Source organism: Phoca vitulina, unplaced genomic scaffold, assembly GCF_004348235.1.
Source record: "Phoca vitulina isolate PV1807 unplaced genomic scaffold, GSC_HSeal_1.0 scaffold36, whole genome shotgun sequence".
In the NCBI taxonomy this organism is placed as follows: Eukaryota; Metazoa; Chordata; class Mammalia; order Carnivora; family Phocidae; genus Phoca; species Phoca vitulina.
This window is the reverse complement of record NW_022589739.1, coordinates 13133468-13149884: the sequence shown is the minus strand read 5'-3', so window position 1 is coordinate 13149884 and position 16417 is coordinate 13133468. Positions and strand designations below refer to the sequence as shown.

The 16417-nt window shown below is 37.5% G+C and overlaps 1 protein-coding gene and 1 non-coding gene across 4 annotated transcripts in view; both read left to right on the top strand.

The window, feature by feature from the left end:
* The window catches only part of FCHSD2 (FCH and double SH3 domains 2), a 303597-nt gene that overhangs the window by 237779 nt on the left and 49401 nt on the right, over positions 1-16417 (top strand). For 2 of the 3 annotated variants that reach the window (XM_032427144.1, XM_032427142.1), the window contains 2 exons: positions 5636-5731; positions 7202-7273. In XM_032427144.1, coding sequence (XP_032283035.1) covers positions 5636-5731; positions 7202-7273 — 168 coding nt within the window. The remainder of the gene's footprint in view (positions 1-5635; positions 5732-7201; positions 7274-16417) is intronic. The other variant, XM_032427143.1, reaches the window with a different exon arrangement.
* LOC116646589 lies at positions 10539-10645 on the top strand. The gene has a single exon (XR_004302138.1). It is a non-coding gene; the product is annotated as a U6 spliceosomal RNA (small nuclear RNA).

Here is a 16417-nt window from a genome sequence, read left to right as displayed (position 1 = left end):
ATGCTACCTAGAGCAATCTACACATTCAATGCAATCCCCATCAAAATACCATCCACTTTTTTCAAAGAAATGGAACAAATAATCCTAAAATTTGTATGACCAGAAAAGACCCCGCATAGCCAGAGGAATGTTGAAAAAGAAAAGCAAAGCTGGCGGCATCACAATTCCAGACTTCAAGCTCTATTACAAAGCTGTCATCATCAAGACAGTATGGTACTGGCACAAAAACAGACACATAGATCAATGGAACAGAATAGAGAGCCCAGAAATGGACCCTCAACTCTATGGTCAACTAATCTTCCACAAAGCAGGAAAGAATGTCCAGTGGATAAAAGACAGTCTCTTCAACAAATGGTGTTGGGAAAATTGGACAGCCACATGCAGAAGAATGAAATTGGACCATTTCCTTACACCACACACAAAAAGAGACTCCAAATGGTTGAAAGACCTCAATGTGAGACAGGAGTCCATCCAAATCCTAAAGGAGAACATAGGCAGCAACCTCTTCGACCTCAGCCGCAGCCACTTCTTCCTAGAAACATTGCCAAAGGCAAGGGAAGCAAGGGCAAAAATGAACTATTGGGACTTCATCAAGATAAAAAGCTTTTGCACAGTAAAAGAAACAGTCAACAAAACCAAAAGACAACTGACAGAATGGGAGAAGATATTTGCAAATGACATATCTGATAAAGGGTCAGTATCCAAAATCTATAAAGAACTTATCAAACTCAACACCCAAAGAACAAATAATCTAATCAAGAAATGGGCAGAAGACATGAACGTACATTTTTCCAAAGAAGACGTCCAAATGGCCAACATGAAAAAGTGCTCAACATCGCTCGGCATCAGGGAAATCCAAATCAAAACCTCAATGAGATACCACCTCACACCAGTCGAATGGCTAAAATTAACAAGTCAGGAAACGACACATGTTGGGGGGGATGCGGAGAAAGGGGAACCCTCCTACACTGTTGGTGGGAATGCAAGCTGGTGCAACCACTCTGGAAAACAGTATGGAGGTTCCTCAAAAAGTTGAAAACAGAGCTACCATACGATCCAGCAATTGCACTACTGGGTATTTACTCCAAAGATACAAATGGAGGGATCTGAAGGGGTACGTGCACCCTGATGTTTATAGCAGCAATGTCCACAGTAGCCAAACTGTGGAAAGAGCCAAGATGTCCATCGACAGATGAATGGATAAAGAAGATGTGGTATATATATACAATGGAATATTATGCAGCCATCAAAAGGAATGAGATCTTGCCATTTGCAACGACGTGGATGGAACTGGAGGCTGTTCCACTGAGCGAGATAAGTCAATCAGAGAAAGACATGTATCATATGACCTCACTGATATGAGGAATTCTTAATCTCAGGAAACAAACTGAGGGTTGCTGGAGTGGTGGGGGGTGGGAGGGATGGGGTGGCTGGGTGATAGACACTGGGGAGGGTATGTGCTATGGTGAGCGCTGTGAATTGTGCAAGACTGTTGAATCACAGATCTGTACCTCTGAAACAAATAATGCAATATATGTTAAGAAAAAAAAAAAGAAGAAGAAGAAGATAGTAGGAGGGGAAGAATGAAGCGGGGGAAATCGGAGGGGGAGACGAACCATGAGAGACGATGAACTCTGAAAAACAAACTGAGGGTTCTAGAGGGGAGGGGGGTGGGAGGATGGGTTAGCCTGGTGATGGGTATTAAAGAGGGCACGTTCTGCATGGAGCACTGGGTGTTATGCACAAACAATGAATCATGGAACACTATATCAAAAACTAATGATGTGATGTATGGTGATTAACATAACAATAAAAAAGTAAAAAAAATAAAAAGGCAATCTTAAAAAGATAGGTGCTGGGGCGCCTGGGTGGCTCAGTCAGTTAAGCCTCTGACTCGTGATTTTGGCTCAGGTCATGATCTCAGGGTCCTGGGATTGAGCCCTGCATTGGGCTCTGTGCTCAGCGGGGAGTCTGCTTGAGATTCTTTCTCTCCCTCTGCCTCTCCCCCTGCTCATGCCCTCTCTCTAACTCTTTCTCTCTCTCAAATAAATAAATCTTTTTTTTAAAAAAAAGACACGCTGCATGAGTCCATCATATAATATTTGTGAAATAACATGTTATAGAGCTAGAGTACAGGTCAGTGGTTGCCAGAAATCAGGGATGAGGAGAGTGGATATAGTTATTATGGAGCAGCACAAGGGAGTCTTGTGGGTGGTTCAGTTAAGCATCTGATTTTGGTGCTGGTTACATGAAGCTACACATGTGATAAAATTGCATAGACCTCTACACACACACACACCCAAATCAGTTCATGTATAAATGGTGAAATCTAAATAAGCTTTGTGCTTTGTACCAGTGTTAATTTCCTGATTTTGATATTTACTATAGTTATGCAAGATGCTAACATTGGGAGGTACATAGGACCTCTTTGTGACTTCCTTTCAAAATTAAGTGTTTGAGAAAAAGACCAGTGACTAAACTAGTACCTCTAGTGTCCAGATTTTGTTTTCTAAATACTTTCTCCTCTCATTTAGGGATGGGGGAAGGAGACAGGGCTTTTGGGGAAGATAGGTATGATTCTCCAGGTCTGGGGCATGAAATATATAAGATAAACCTTAAATGGTTTGTCATAATAGAAGCCAAAGAAACTAGCAAAATTATCAAAAACCAGTAGGTCATGCCAGAAGGACTTAGGATGTGATCTTACCGGCCAAAGATGGGATAATTTTAGCATCACTAATGATAATTGCAGTGAAGTAAAACACATTGAATATTTTTAAAGCCGTGTCTTCATAATAATAATTTATTAAAGTTATAATTAGGCATTCTTTGGAGGTTTCTAGGGAAACAACTCAGTTGGGAAACTAGATAAAAAGGGAAAGAATTAACCATTTATCTTGCCTTCCTTACACAAACTATACCTCAAGGTAATTAAATAGTCAACTTGCAAGGTTTCTTTCATAGAATTATTCCAGCTAATAAATGAAAAAGGAATGATACAATTCCTTGTTGAGAATAATAGGAAAAAATAGAAAAAAATCTCTAGTTTTTGCATCCTCTAATAGATTTAGGCATTTATCATCATAGGCCTGTTAACGTTAGTTTCCTGGGGCTACTGTATAAATTACCATAAACTGGGTGGCTTAAAACAACAGAAATTTATTCCGTTTGCGTTCTGGAGCCCAAAAGTCAAAATCAAAGGATCAGCATAGCTGCATTCCCTCAAACCGTTTTAGGGGAGAATCAGTCCTTGCCTCTCCCAGCTTTTGGTGGCTGCAGGCATTCTTTTGCTTGTGGCCACATCACTCTAATCTCTGCTTCCATGGTCACATTGGCTCTTCTGGGTTTTCTTCTATGTGTCTTTTATACAGATACTTATCATTGGATTTAGGGCCCATCGAGGGAATCTGGAATGATCTTAAAATCTTTAACCTAATTACATCTGCAAAAGTCCTTTTCCAAATGAGGTAACATTTACAGGTTCCAGGGTTTAGGACATGGACTTACCTTTTTAGGGGCTACCATTCAGCCCACTCTAGTGGTTAATATCATAAAAAGAGGTAAGTCAGAGGCAACCCTCCTCATGGAAGTAAACATCACATTGCAAGAAACAAAAAAAAAAAACCCTGAATGAAATCAAGCATCAACTTATAGGACATACAGGAAACAGAACACTACAAGGATGCAGTCAACAAAATTCAGGCTGTGGGAAATGCTACAGGACAAAAAGAAAGATTCTTCAACAAATAAAGTACAAGAGAGAAAAAAAAGAGATGGAGGAAGGAAGGAGCCTATATATGAAAAGAAACCTAAGCAACATCATCCACGTGTACTGTGGGGTCCTTATTTTGATCCTGATTTGAAAAACTTAAAAATATTAAGCAATCAGGGAAATTTGAACACTTATTGGTTGTTTTATAAGCATTTATTATAAATTTTAATATGGGTAGGGTTTTTTAAAAAGTCCTTGTCTTTTAGATATCATACTGAAATATTTACGGATGAAATGAAATGTCTGGGACTTGCTTCAGTACAGGGGGTGGGAGAGGTAGGTGGGTTTATTGTTGTCTCTACTTTTATTTATGTTACAATAAAGTTAAAAATCTAAAAATGTTGTAACTAGAAGGATGATCCTCTTAGCTTTTTCTGCATGGTGATTAGTGAGGCTCAAGGAATCCAGGAAACTGGAATCCAGGAAAAGAAAAAAATGCATTTCCCTTTGAGAATATGTTTACTCAACCAGCCTTGCCTGACAAAATTCTCCCAAGCTCTCCTCACCCCATCTCACCCCATCAGTCTGGATTAAATAACACCCTGTTTTGTGTTCTCCTAGTACCCACTACATACATACTTCCCCAGTATATTTAATTGTGTACTGTCTGGTTCTCCCACTTTCCAGATTATAAATTCCTTGAAGATGCTAACCTTGTTTATTCATCTTTATTCACCTATATATTGCCCTCACCCAATGCAGTTAACATTGGGCTTGGTAAGCTCTCTCAATAAATGATTGTTGAATGAGCGATAGGGAACTGGGTTTGTGCTGGTAAATAAAATGTAAAATATAACCCCTACTTTCTCTATCTCTTCAGTAAACCCTTTTCCCAGGACTACTAAGGTATAGCTACAGAGCTTCTTTAAACTTTTTTCTTCTTCTTCTGCCCATCCTCTGGCAGAGGTGCTAATGAAAGATAAGTGAAGGGTAAGCACTGTAGCAACGTGGAAAATGGGTTTCTGCACAATCAAATGTCATTGATTTCCACTCTTTCCCAGGGTGTATAGTGCAGTGGAGTCTTTTCAGATGGCTGTCTTTCTGTACTATTTGTTTTGCTACATTCTGTGTATCAGAGGTCCCCTTCTGTATGAATTCCTTGGTATGCTTTAAGATGGTAATTAGAATGTAACCTCCTAGGGGCACCTGGCTGGCTCGGTGGAGCACGTAACTTCTCGATCTTGGGGTTGTTGGTTCGAGCCCCACACTGGGTATAGAGATTACTTAAAAATGAAAAAAAAAATCTTAAAAAAAAAGAAGAATGTAACTTCCTAGAAATGATGCCAAGAAGTACTATAAAAATACTGTTTTGTGGGGTGTCTGGCTGGCTGAGTTGGTAGAGCATTCAACTTTTGATCTCGGGGTCATGAGTTCAAGCCCCACTTTGGGGCTTTAAAAAAATTGTTTTAATACTATTTTGTGCTATGGATGGGGTTATCTGGCAGTTTCCTAGTGGATGACCATCTCTATATAGTAGACTTTAAGAGGTCTACAAAACTTTATAGTTGAGAAAGACGTAAGGGACTAATGTGTTTCCCTGTTTTCATCCCACTGCCCCCATTAAAAAGAGCAACTTTTTGTATAATTGCAATCTTTTTGCTGTCTTAAAATATTGCATATTATCTAGTCTGGGCTAGTTTCTAAACTAGTGCTTTCTATATTTAGACTATTGAGAAAATAGGACACATAAGTAACAACTGTTATCTAAAATGAAAAAAATGTGTACTTACCATTTTCTTTTGATTACATAGTGTTGGATGATTTCTCATTTTTGGAAAGCGGGATAAATCTTAAATTTTAAAATATAATTACTGGACATCGTAACCTTATTAAAGGCTTAAAGATACTTTATTTTCTCTTTAGGTGGTACGGGACTATAATCTTCAGCTGTTTTTACAAGAGAATGCTGTATTCCACAAGCCCCAGCCCTTCCAGTTCCAGCCCTGTGACAGTGATACTGTAAGGGGATTCCAGATTTTCATTCCATTTGTTTTTAAGCCATGTTTGTGCTCAAGTAACTATTATCCTTGGAATAGGCAGAAAAAGCTGAGTGCATCTCCTTAATTTTATAACAAAACTGTGAGTATGCAGAGAAGCTGACATTTCTCCTTTCTAAAATGTGACTAAAACCCAGTTTCTTTATGTCACCAATTTAACTGAGGTTAAGTTATAAGACATGTAACTAAAAACCTGCAAACTGAACAGAAGGAAGAAGGAAAAATATTCAATAAAAAATTTTTTTCAATTCAAATATAAATTATACTTTCTATCTATGAAATTCTTCACATGTACACACTTCCAAAGAAACCAGTGGTTAAATTTTAACCAGAATAGGGGCGCCTGCATGGCTCAGTCGTTAAGCATCTGCCTTTGGCTCAGGTCGTGATCCCAGGGTCCTGGGATCGAGCCCCGTGTCGGGCTCCCTGCTCCGCGGGAGGCCTGCTTCTCCCTCTCCCACTCCCCCTGCTTGTGTTTCCTCTCTCGCTGTGTCTCTCTCTGTCAAATGAATAAAATCTTAAAAAAAAAAAAAAAATTTAACCAGAATAGAATCAATAAGCAGAACAGTAAATATGTGCCTACACATATTTTGGTTGGCTTTATAAAAAATTACAGGCCCTTTATAATTCCTTTCAGATTTCTTAGAATGTCAGAGTATTAAATGCCAAATTGACAATTTTTAAAAAGCAGACAATCATGCATTTTATCATTGAGTTTATGAAGAATGTTTGCCATTATTTGAATTTAAAAAAATAGAACCAAAATGCTAATTTGATAACATAAAAAAAAAAAAGACAATCAACTTCTACAAGTTAAGAAAGCGCATGTTGGCATATCTAGCACATTCTTTCAATGTAGGCAAGCCAAGAGGGAAGTCAAATTATATTCATAAGGTCTTTTAGTAAACCTGGAATCAGAACCAGGGGAATTTATATCAGAGTTTCATGGTATCAGTTTAATAGAAACCTTTGCTGGAGATTTTTCATTACTTTTCTTACATTTTAAGGAGCCCTGTTTGTGGCTATATAAAGAAGTGTAGGAAATCAGCATTTATCTCTAGATTATAACTCTTGCCCTTTATATGTGCCTTTTTTTTTTTAATCAATTCACTTTTGCTTAATGATTCAGCGATGTTGTCCTATAATTTGACTTCTTTACCTGAGAGGAATGAAGCAGAGCATTAGAAGATACAGGGTGTGGACAGGTTCACCAAGCTTGAATTAAAATAGTGACTAATTTATCTCTCCCCATTTTCCTCAGAAAAATCAGAATAACAGTAGACTCTCATCTCACTTGTCCAAGGCCTAGCTACAATCCTAAATCCTCCTCTGTTTGTAGACACTGTGTTAAATGTTCTTAGCTGCATGTCCCTGTTTGCCTTAAAATTCTAACTATGCTGTTTTCTGTCCTTGTGCAATCTTTACTGGGCAGAGTTTAAAAGCTGCCCAACTGGTGGATATTGAGCTCTCCCCTGTCAGTGCTCTGAGAATGACCATAGCTGAGGTATATGGGGGTGTGGGTCAAGGGTGGGAGAGATGGGATGTGTGGGTTTGCATGTTAATGAAGGGTGGGACCTGGTATTGGGATTAAAAATGTGTGTGTGTGTTTGTAAGGGGCCACTGAATTCAGCGTAAACTGGGACTTTCCATTTTCCCATATAAATTAAGGATTTCCTTTCCTATTTATAGTGAAAGGATTGAACTTCTCATTTTTCATCTTGTCTAAAGCACCTTAGTTTTTCTCGAGAGGCATGTTGGAAAGAATTATAGTGCTAATCTCGCCTTTATCAAGGGGAAACTGAAGCCTTTTTTAATATAACCCATTTCAAATTGCAGTATTTTTCCTGCAAAAGTCCAAAATGCCCAGATGAAAACATACAGTCATAATATTACTGTCAAAGTTAATTAAGGCTTAAAATGATTGTACCCATTTTGGTTTTTTGGCTTATCTTTACTTGCTGATGAATCGAAATTTCTTGTCATTTTATTTTAACATGTGATTATTTTGACTCATGCTTTAGAGTGATATACCAAAAGAAACTGGCCAAAATGGTTGTATAAAGACACAATTATTTCTGTTTTGTACAGCCATAGAGTCGGATTGGGAATCTTAGTGTTAACCATAAGATCATTCCAGGTGACAATGATCAGTGGCAAATTCATCTGATGTAATAACTTAGTAGCTGTCTCATGGTTAACACTGAAAGATTTTCTTGTCTTTATTTCCATATAGAGTTATTGATTTCTACAGTGTCCTTTCTTTATATCCTCAAATACCATTTTTCAGATGATACCAGAAAGTTAAAAATCCTTTCTAGAAAGAGTAATGTTCACCTTTCTTTGCTGAAATGAGTTTTAATGCATTATTCTAAGAAGGATATAAGATGTACCCTAAAATTTCCCTTACCCCCCAAAAAGGGGATGTTCTATAAGGGAAAATTGACAAGTACATATATTAGGATCTCAGTTTTGGAGAGTCATTCAGCTGTCATGTGGGTCATGCTTGTGTTAGAGACTGATACAGGTGTCATACAGTAAGAAATCATGAGCTTTGGAGTCAAGTCCTGGCTGTGCCATTTGCTGGCTGTGTTTATTTTATTTATATGTTTATATATATTTAACCTCTCTGATTCAGCTTTCTCATATGTAAATGTTAAAGACCTTAATCTGCTTGAAAATTAAATGAGATACTTAAGCATTTGACTCAGTACCTGACACATAGTAGATACAGAATAAATGTTGACTTTTTTTCCCGTATCTTTTCACAAGACAAGCATATTTCATTTTTTTAGGTTTTGCCCCTAATTGCTATAGGAAATACCAAAATATCAAATATTGAAGACATTATAAAGATTATGAAGTCTTGTAACACTTTTATATTCATGGTACCCCTGCTCTTAACTCCATTACTGAGTTGATCATTGAAAGTCCCTTGGGACTTCTGCTCTCCTTTTTCATTCCAAAACGTAGATCTCATCAGCCTCTTTCTTAGCAGTTTATAAGCCTAAAAGGCAATCTGTTTAGAATAAACAGCAGCCAATAGCTATCAGTTAGTGTCCATTCCTGCCCCTTTTATACTTTTCAGCATCTCTGCCCTACATACACCTCAGTGTTTGTCCCTTCCATTACCAGAACTACTGATGTCTGCCCTTAAGGACATTTCCTCACATCCTCCTATCCTATTTCAGCCTGAGATGGGGAATAACATGGGAAACACACATGTCCACATAAAAAGGCAGGAAAAACTTAATGGAAACTTTTCCCCCAAATTTCCCGGTGGGGATGCGAAGACCCTTTCCTTTTTACATTTCCTGAACTGCAAATAAGATTTTCACAGATATCAGAAACTGACATTTTTATCACAGTATCACAGATATAAGAAATAGCTGACAGGGGTGCCTGGGTGGCTCAGTGGGTTGAGCGTCTGCCTTTGGCTCAGGTCATGATCCCAGGGTTCTGGGATCATGCCCCACATCAGGTTCCCTGCTCAGTGGGGAAGCTGCTTCTCCCTCTCCCCCGCCCCTCCCCCCACTCGTGCTCCCTCTTTGTCTCAAATAAATAAATAAAATCTTAAAAAATATAGCTGACAAGTTTCTGATCCATGATCTTTTCCTGTTATTTTAGCCACTAGTGGTTATATTTAATTCTACCATGTAAAGATTAAAAGTTATATTAAGTAAAATGGCCACTTGCTGTAATTTAGGACTTTTGCACATTACATTTTCATTTAAGTGGGGCATTTTATGCATTTACTAAAAATACGTACAATATATGTAAACCAAACTAACATGCTCTACACCTTAAACTTATATAGGGATGTATGTCAATTATTTCTCAATAAAACTGAGAAAAAAATATTTACCAAAAATGACCCTTGTCTATAAAAGACTATATGGGATCAGTATGCTATACAGGGAAATCACTTGAAAATTCTCATTGTTAGTGAGTGGCTTTATCTGCTGATGGAAATCTTGTATTGCATAAAGCATTGGCATATGACCATGAAAGCACTGTGATAGAGAATTGGTGGAAAATCCTCCTTGTGGGTGAATAGGTACCACCCTCCTATACATATACTGACCACAGTATCCCAAAAATGAAAGGCCAGAAACAGCAGTGCTGGCAGTCAGAGGGGGTTGTCCTAAGTTCTTCAGTCTTTCAAAAAGGACTTAATTTGGTTTTGTAGAAAACCTGCCATCTATATAATGAGTCTTTATGCTTTCTCTGGATTTGATACATTCTTAGTCTACAGGTATCCAGAGCTTACTACAGGTATCCAGTAATGTACTGACACAAAAGAGCCTGGGAGTTCACTTTTTTATCTAGCCTGTGATTACAGCTCTTAAAGCAGAGCATCTGTGAGAGCTGCCAAAATAAAGACATACTCCTCATGTGGCTGTTCCAACCAGTCATGCCTCAACATATATCTAGAGAGTGTCAGAGACAAGGCTTTTTGTTGGTTTCTTGTCTTGTTTTCATGGCATTACTGAAGGACATGTTTTTCTCTTAGCTTTACGTTTGGTATCTAATAGCTCCTGTTTGCTTCCCTGAGAGACTACGCACACTCAACCCAGTTATGAGTTCCTGCATCTCTTCTAAGCGAAAGTGCTACTCTCCAAGTATAGTCAGAATAAGTTATGATTCATGAGGAGCACTGCTCCAGTCCTTTCCAAGTTGTGTGATAGATTTAAAATATGTGACTTAGAGGTCCACAATCTCTCATCAAAAGCCTTCAGGTCAGATGGGTTTTCAAAACTTAAAATTTTTCGGTGCTTGCTTCAGCAGCATATACACTAAAATTGGAACGATACAGAGAAGTTGAGCATGGCCCTTGTGCAAGGATGACACGCAGATTCATGAAGCGTTCATATTTTTTAAAAATAAAATATTTAAAATGAATAAGTAACATAGATATCCTGGATTTTTAGGGGCACCTGGCTGGCTCTGTTGGTAGAGCATGGGACTCTTGATCTTTGGGTTCTTAGTTTGAGCCCCATGTTTGGTGTAGAGATTACTTAAAAATAAAACATTTAAAAAATAAAATAAAATAACAGAATTTTCCAGGTTTTAGAAGGGTGAGCCATATACCACATATTGTATAACACCCTAAACAACGGGAAGGACCTCATGATCAAGCTTGGTATTTTTGCAGTAAAACATTTGAATAGTCATACTAAGTGAAATAAATAAAAACTATAAATAATGTTTCTTTGGGGGCGCCTGGGTGGCTCAGTTGGTTAAGCGACTGCCTTCGGCTCAGGTCATGATCCTGGAGTCCCGGGATCGAGTCCCGCATCGGGCTCCCTGCTCGGCAGGGAGTCTGCTTCTCCCTCTGACCCTCCCCCCTCTCATGTGCTGTCTCTCTCATTCTCTCTCTCTCAAATAAATAAATAAAATCTTTAAAAAAAAAAAAAAAATAATGTTTCTTTGGTTCAAGTCAAATTTTGCCACAAATGAGCTGTGGCTCCAAACTTACCTAAAACACCTGTGATTTTCAGAACATTGTGAATTTCAAAATTATAGGATTGTGAACCTGTATAAACATAAGTACTAAGAATATAATAACCTACACAGATCCAGATGCTTTTTACTTGAAGAGGCCCTTTTCAGAGCAAGTAAAAATTAACTTTCTTGAAATAATTAACAGTATATTATTAAATTTCATAAAAACTAAAGTTGGATTAAATATTTAACACAATAAATATATACCAATAAGCTGAAAAATACAAGTAGTACAAATCCCTTGAATGAGGGTTAATAACTAGATTGTTCCTGGCATATGACAACCCTAACATTATCTTTTGAAATTAGGTTGAAATGCTAGTATTTTGCTCTGTTTGTGGTTTTCATTCATCATATGACCATCTCTTTTTCTCGCTTTCAAATGATTATATTTTGATAACAGACTTGAAAAATAATGAAGTGTTTCTTGTATGAAATCAACTTTTTTATCCCTATTCACTTTGCCCTTCTGGGCATATGCTCAGATACCTGTCTGAACCTTCTGTGTCCTTATTTTAATCCTAAAGTGAACTGAAATCATATCTTGAGAGGGTAACTAAGGACAAAATAGTTAAGATGACTTAAAAACTAATATGTCAAGAACAGTAGAATGTTAATTTCTGTCATGTAGTTCTTACAAATTTGAAAAGACTAATATTTAAATATATTCTGTAAAATATTGGGAACTTTAAAAAATTTAACATTGCTAGGCTCTGAAGGCCTTCTTAAACTCATATGAAACAGTTTGGCTTTTATTTTTCTAAAAACAAAATGAAATCAAAATCTGTCTTACCTCTAAGTAAATGGCCTAGCCAAAGTTTCATTCAAAGGAAATTTTTATTTTTGCAATGTCTTCTTAAATATTACTGCCTCTATTTTTATCAGTATTGGCATTAACTAAATAGAACAGTTAGTAAGACAGTACAGTCATAAGATAGCAAGGAATCTGAAGTCAAAGAGATCTCAATACAAGTTCTAAATTCACCACTTACTGACTTTAGAAAGGACACATACCCTTTCTAAGCCTAGAATTCCATACCTATAAATTGAGAATCTCTATTAGGATTATTTTGAGTACTAAATAATGTATGTAAAGCAGTTAGCACAGAGTTTAAATATGCAATAAATGGTACCCTTTTAGAAAAAATTAACATAGCTCTATAGTTTTCTAATTATAAAAAAAATTAGTAGAAAGTTTTCACCTGAACTGTCACTGTCCAAAGGTAACCACTGAGGGGCGCTTGGGTGGCTCAGTGGGTTAAGCGTCTGACTCCAGGTTTTAGCTCAGGTCATGATCTCCTGGGTTGTGGGATCCAGCAGTGTTGGGCTCTGCGCTCCGCGGGGAGTCTACTTGAAGATTCTCTCCCTCTGCCCCTCCCCCCACATGTGTGAACTGAGATTAGTTATTTTACCCAGAGGGAACAGCATAGGTTTGTGTTTAGGTTTATATTTATTTTCCAGGAAAAGACCCATCTGCTTCTGTAATTTTTTTTTTTTACTAAAACTTGTATGATTTATAAAATCTGATGTTTCCAAAGATCTCAAAAATCACATTTAGTTGACCTAACTTATCAAATAGCCAAGCTGACAAATGACAAATGAAAAACTACCTATCCTATACTTAAAAGTTTTTTTTTTTTTTTTTTTTTTTAAAGATTTTATTTATTTATTTGAGAGAGAGAATGAAACAGAGAGAGCTTGAGAGGGTCAGAGGGAGAAGCAGACTCCCTGCCGAGCAGGGAGCCCGATGTGGGACTCGATCCCGGGACTCCAGGATCATGACCTGAGCCGAAGGCAGTGGCTTAACCAACTGAGCCACCCAGGCGCCCCTATACTTAAAAGTTGATAGGAAAGTCCTTTTATAGCATTTCTCTTCAGTTTGTAATTTATTTGAATTATTTTTGTGCCACTATTATTCTGAGAATTGAGATATTAGTCTCTTTTAAAAATAATCAAGTTCAATAAGTGAACTTTGTCAGAGCTAGGCTAGTGCTTTTTGATACATAATTTTTAAATTCTCATATTCTGCTTCAGGCAGATAACAATGTGCTTTAAATTTTTGTGCTTAATAGCTTATATATGTTATTTTTCTCTGATGTTTCAAATACATTTTTAAGAGGTAAAGGAAAAATGTTAAAAGAGTGAACTAAAGGGGCGCCTGGGTGGCTCAGTCACTAAGTGTCTTCCTTCGGCTCAGGTCATGATCCCAGAGTCCTGGGATCGAGCCCCACATCCGGCTCCCTGCTCCGCAGGAAGCCTGCTTCTCCCTCTCCCACTCCCCCTGCTTGTGTTCTGCTCTCGCTATCTCTCTGTCAAATAAATAAATAAAATCTTTAAAAAAAAAAAAAGAGTGAACTAAAGATTAAATTAGCTAACATTTCAAAAAGAAGCAGTCACTAGCAGTTCCTTTGGTAGAATCAGCCACTGCTAACACCACCATCAGATCTACACTAGATCCTGATTTGTATCAATCTTGGATGGTAGAGGTTGCATTAGAATGTTTCTCTGTGTATTGTTTAATACATGGGCTGTGTTGCCTTTTATGAAATTCTCATTAGTCTAAACCTGAGTTATAGGTAGCTTCCACATGTCTTCCCATGGCTTGATTTTAGAATTCATGGAAAAAAAAATTAACTTGAATTTGAATCACAAAATTGTATCTCCCAATCAGTGGCCTTTGTTGTCTGTCCTGATCGTTAGACACTCCTGTCTGAGGAATAGTAAACCCAAAGAGTAAGGGGAAAAGGCCCTATCTTTACTTCCCCAGCTCTTAAGCACAGGAAATGCTCAGTAAAAAGGTAGAGATTATGTGTGAGCAAGTAGGGCTGTGGCCTATCTGCAGCCAGTACACATTTAAATCCACTTACCTATTCCTAAAATGTTGCTCAGTGATAAAAATCAGATTTCTCCATCAGTTGTCTCCTTTCTCACCTATTCTGTTCCCTGTAAGTTCATTCTGTGTTTGAGATCTGCCTTGATCTTTCAACATACCTTCAGTCTTGTTTCTGATTCATTCTTTGGGCTAGCAAGAACCTAGGAATTATGTGGAATTTTTTGTTAATAACAAGATTTTGTTTCAAGTAATTTTCAACTGGGTCTTTAGCATTAACAATTACCACTTATTGGATACTTAATTATATAGGTACTATAAGAGAATGTTTATAATAATGAGCTCATTTTATCTTTTTTTTTAAATGAGCTCATTTTATCTTAATAACCCCAATGAGATAGGCATTTTCACCAATTTTCAGATGTAACTAAGACTCAGATTAATAATATGCCCCAGATCATAAAGATCATAAAGGACATAGAGAGGATTAAAACTGAGTCTGTCTGACTTAAAAACCTATGCCTGGGCTCTTCAGAATACACGTTTCTGGCATTCCATTTATATATTAGATTCCTCTGATTAATGTAGATTGCATTTGTAATCTTTATCCAGGGTTTAACATTTTAAACCCTAACTTCTGAGACTGGATTAAAATTTAAATGCCTAGATCCTTTTACAAAGCAAAATATAATAATAAAGATGGTTCTCAGATTCCTAATAGCCCAAAGAATGAATCAGAATAATAAAATGTAATGGTGAAGTTGGTTAGATTTTGACTTTGATTCTTTTGCTGTATTTCAATGCATTTATCATCATATAATCTAGCTTTAGCTGAAATGTCTGTGTAGAGTAAAAGGTTGTTTTTTTTTAAGATTTTATTTATTTATTTGAGAGAGAGAATGAGAGACAGAGAGCATGAGAGGGAGGAGGGTCAGAGGGAGAAGCAGACTCCCCACTGAGCAGGGAACCCGACGTGGGACTCAATCCCAGGACTCCAGGATCATGACCTGAGCCAAAGGCAGTCCCTTAACCAACTGAGCCACCCAGGCGCCCTGAGTAAAAGTTTTTGAACCTTGCCTATAATCCCCCCAACAGAAATAATAAGTTTTTAATCCAGTCAAATTCTGCTTTACCAATTTTGAGCTATGTGGCCTTGCAAAAGTCAGTTTTCTAAAATCTTTCCACTGTAAAATTTTGCTTCTTTTTTTGTATTAAAATCTTCTTGGGATAATTCATATTTAAGATATTGTTTGCTTTCCCAATTATTAGATTTTTGTCAGGGGTTCTTAAGAGTTTAGAGAAAATAAAAATAGTTTAGTGGTTAAGAGCTCTGATTCTGAAATCAGACTTGTAAAATCAAAGTTGTAACATTTAATACCTGGTAGACACTAGAAATTTTACCTAACCTCTCTCAGCCTCAGTTTCCTTTTTATAAGATGGTTGTATGACTTATCTCATAAGGTTGTTCTAAAAGTTATGTGAGGGGCGCCTGGGTGGCTCAGTCAGATAAGCGTCTGCCTTTGGCTCAGGTCATGATCTCGGGTCCTGGGATCGAGCCCTGCATCAGGCTCCCTGCTCAGTGGGGAGTCTGCTTCTCCCTCTTCATCTGCTCCTCCCCCTGTTTGTGCTGTCTCTCTCTCTGTCTCAAATAAATAAATAAAACCTTAAAAAAAAAAAAGTTATGTGAAAAAAAAGGCAGGGATACCTGTGTGGCTCAGTTGGTTGGGCGTCTGCTTTCAGCTCAGGTCATGATCCCAGGGTTCTGGAATCCAGTCCTGCATCGGGCTCCCTGCTCAGTGGGGAGTCTGCTTCTCCCTTTGCCTCTGCCTCTCCCCCTTTTCATGCTCGCTCTCTCTCTCTCTTTCAAATAAATAAAATCTTTTTTGAAAAATAAAAGTTATATGAAGCACTTTTCACACTGCTTTGTATAGTAGGGGTTAACTATTAATATTGCTAATTTAGATTTTGCAGTTTGTTCTTTGTGAAACAAAATAATAGTATTTTAGAGCTAGAAGAAACCTTTACTGATCATTTAATCGAGCACCCCTCTCTTTCGTATGATATTAAAGTCCAGAGGAGGAAGGGCAAAACCTAGTTTGAGGGTTTTTGGTGGATTGGTGATGCACCTGAAACTAAATTAAACCCAGTATCTTTGTGGACAGAGAGGTTGTGTTGCTGTTATTGTATTGTTTTGTTCTCTTCACTTCTATCCATTGATTCTTTTTTTAAATCCCATTGAAACTATTAAGTTGTTTCCATTTTACCTATGCAACTATTTTAGCGTCATAGTAGGTTGGCATGAATACCTTTTTTTCC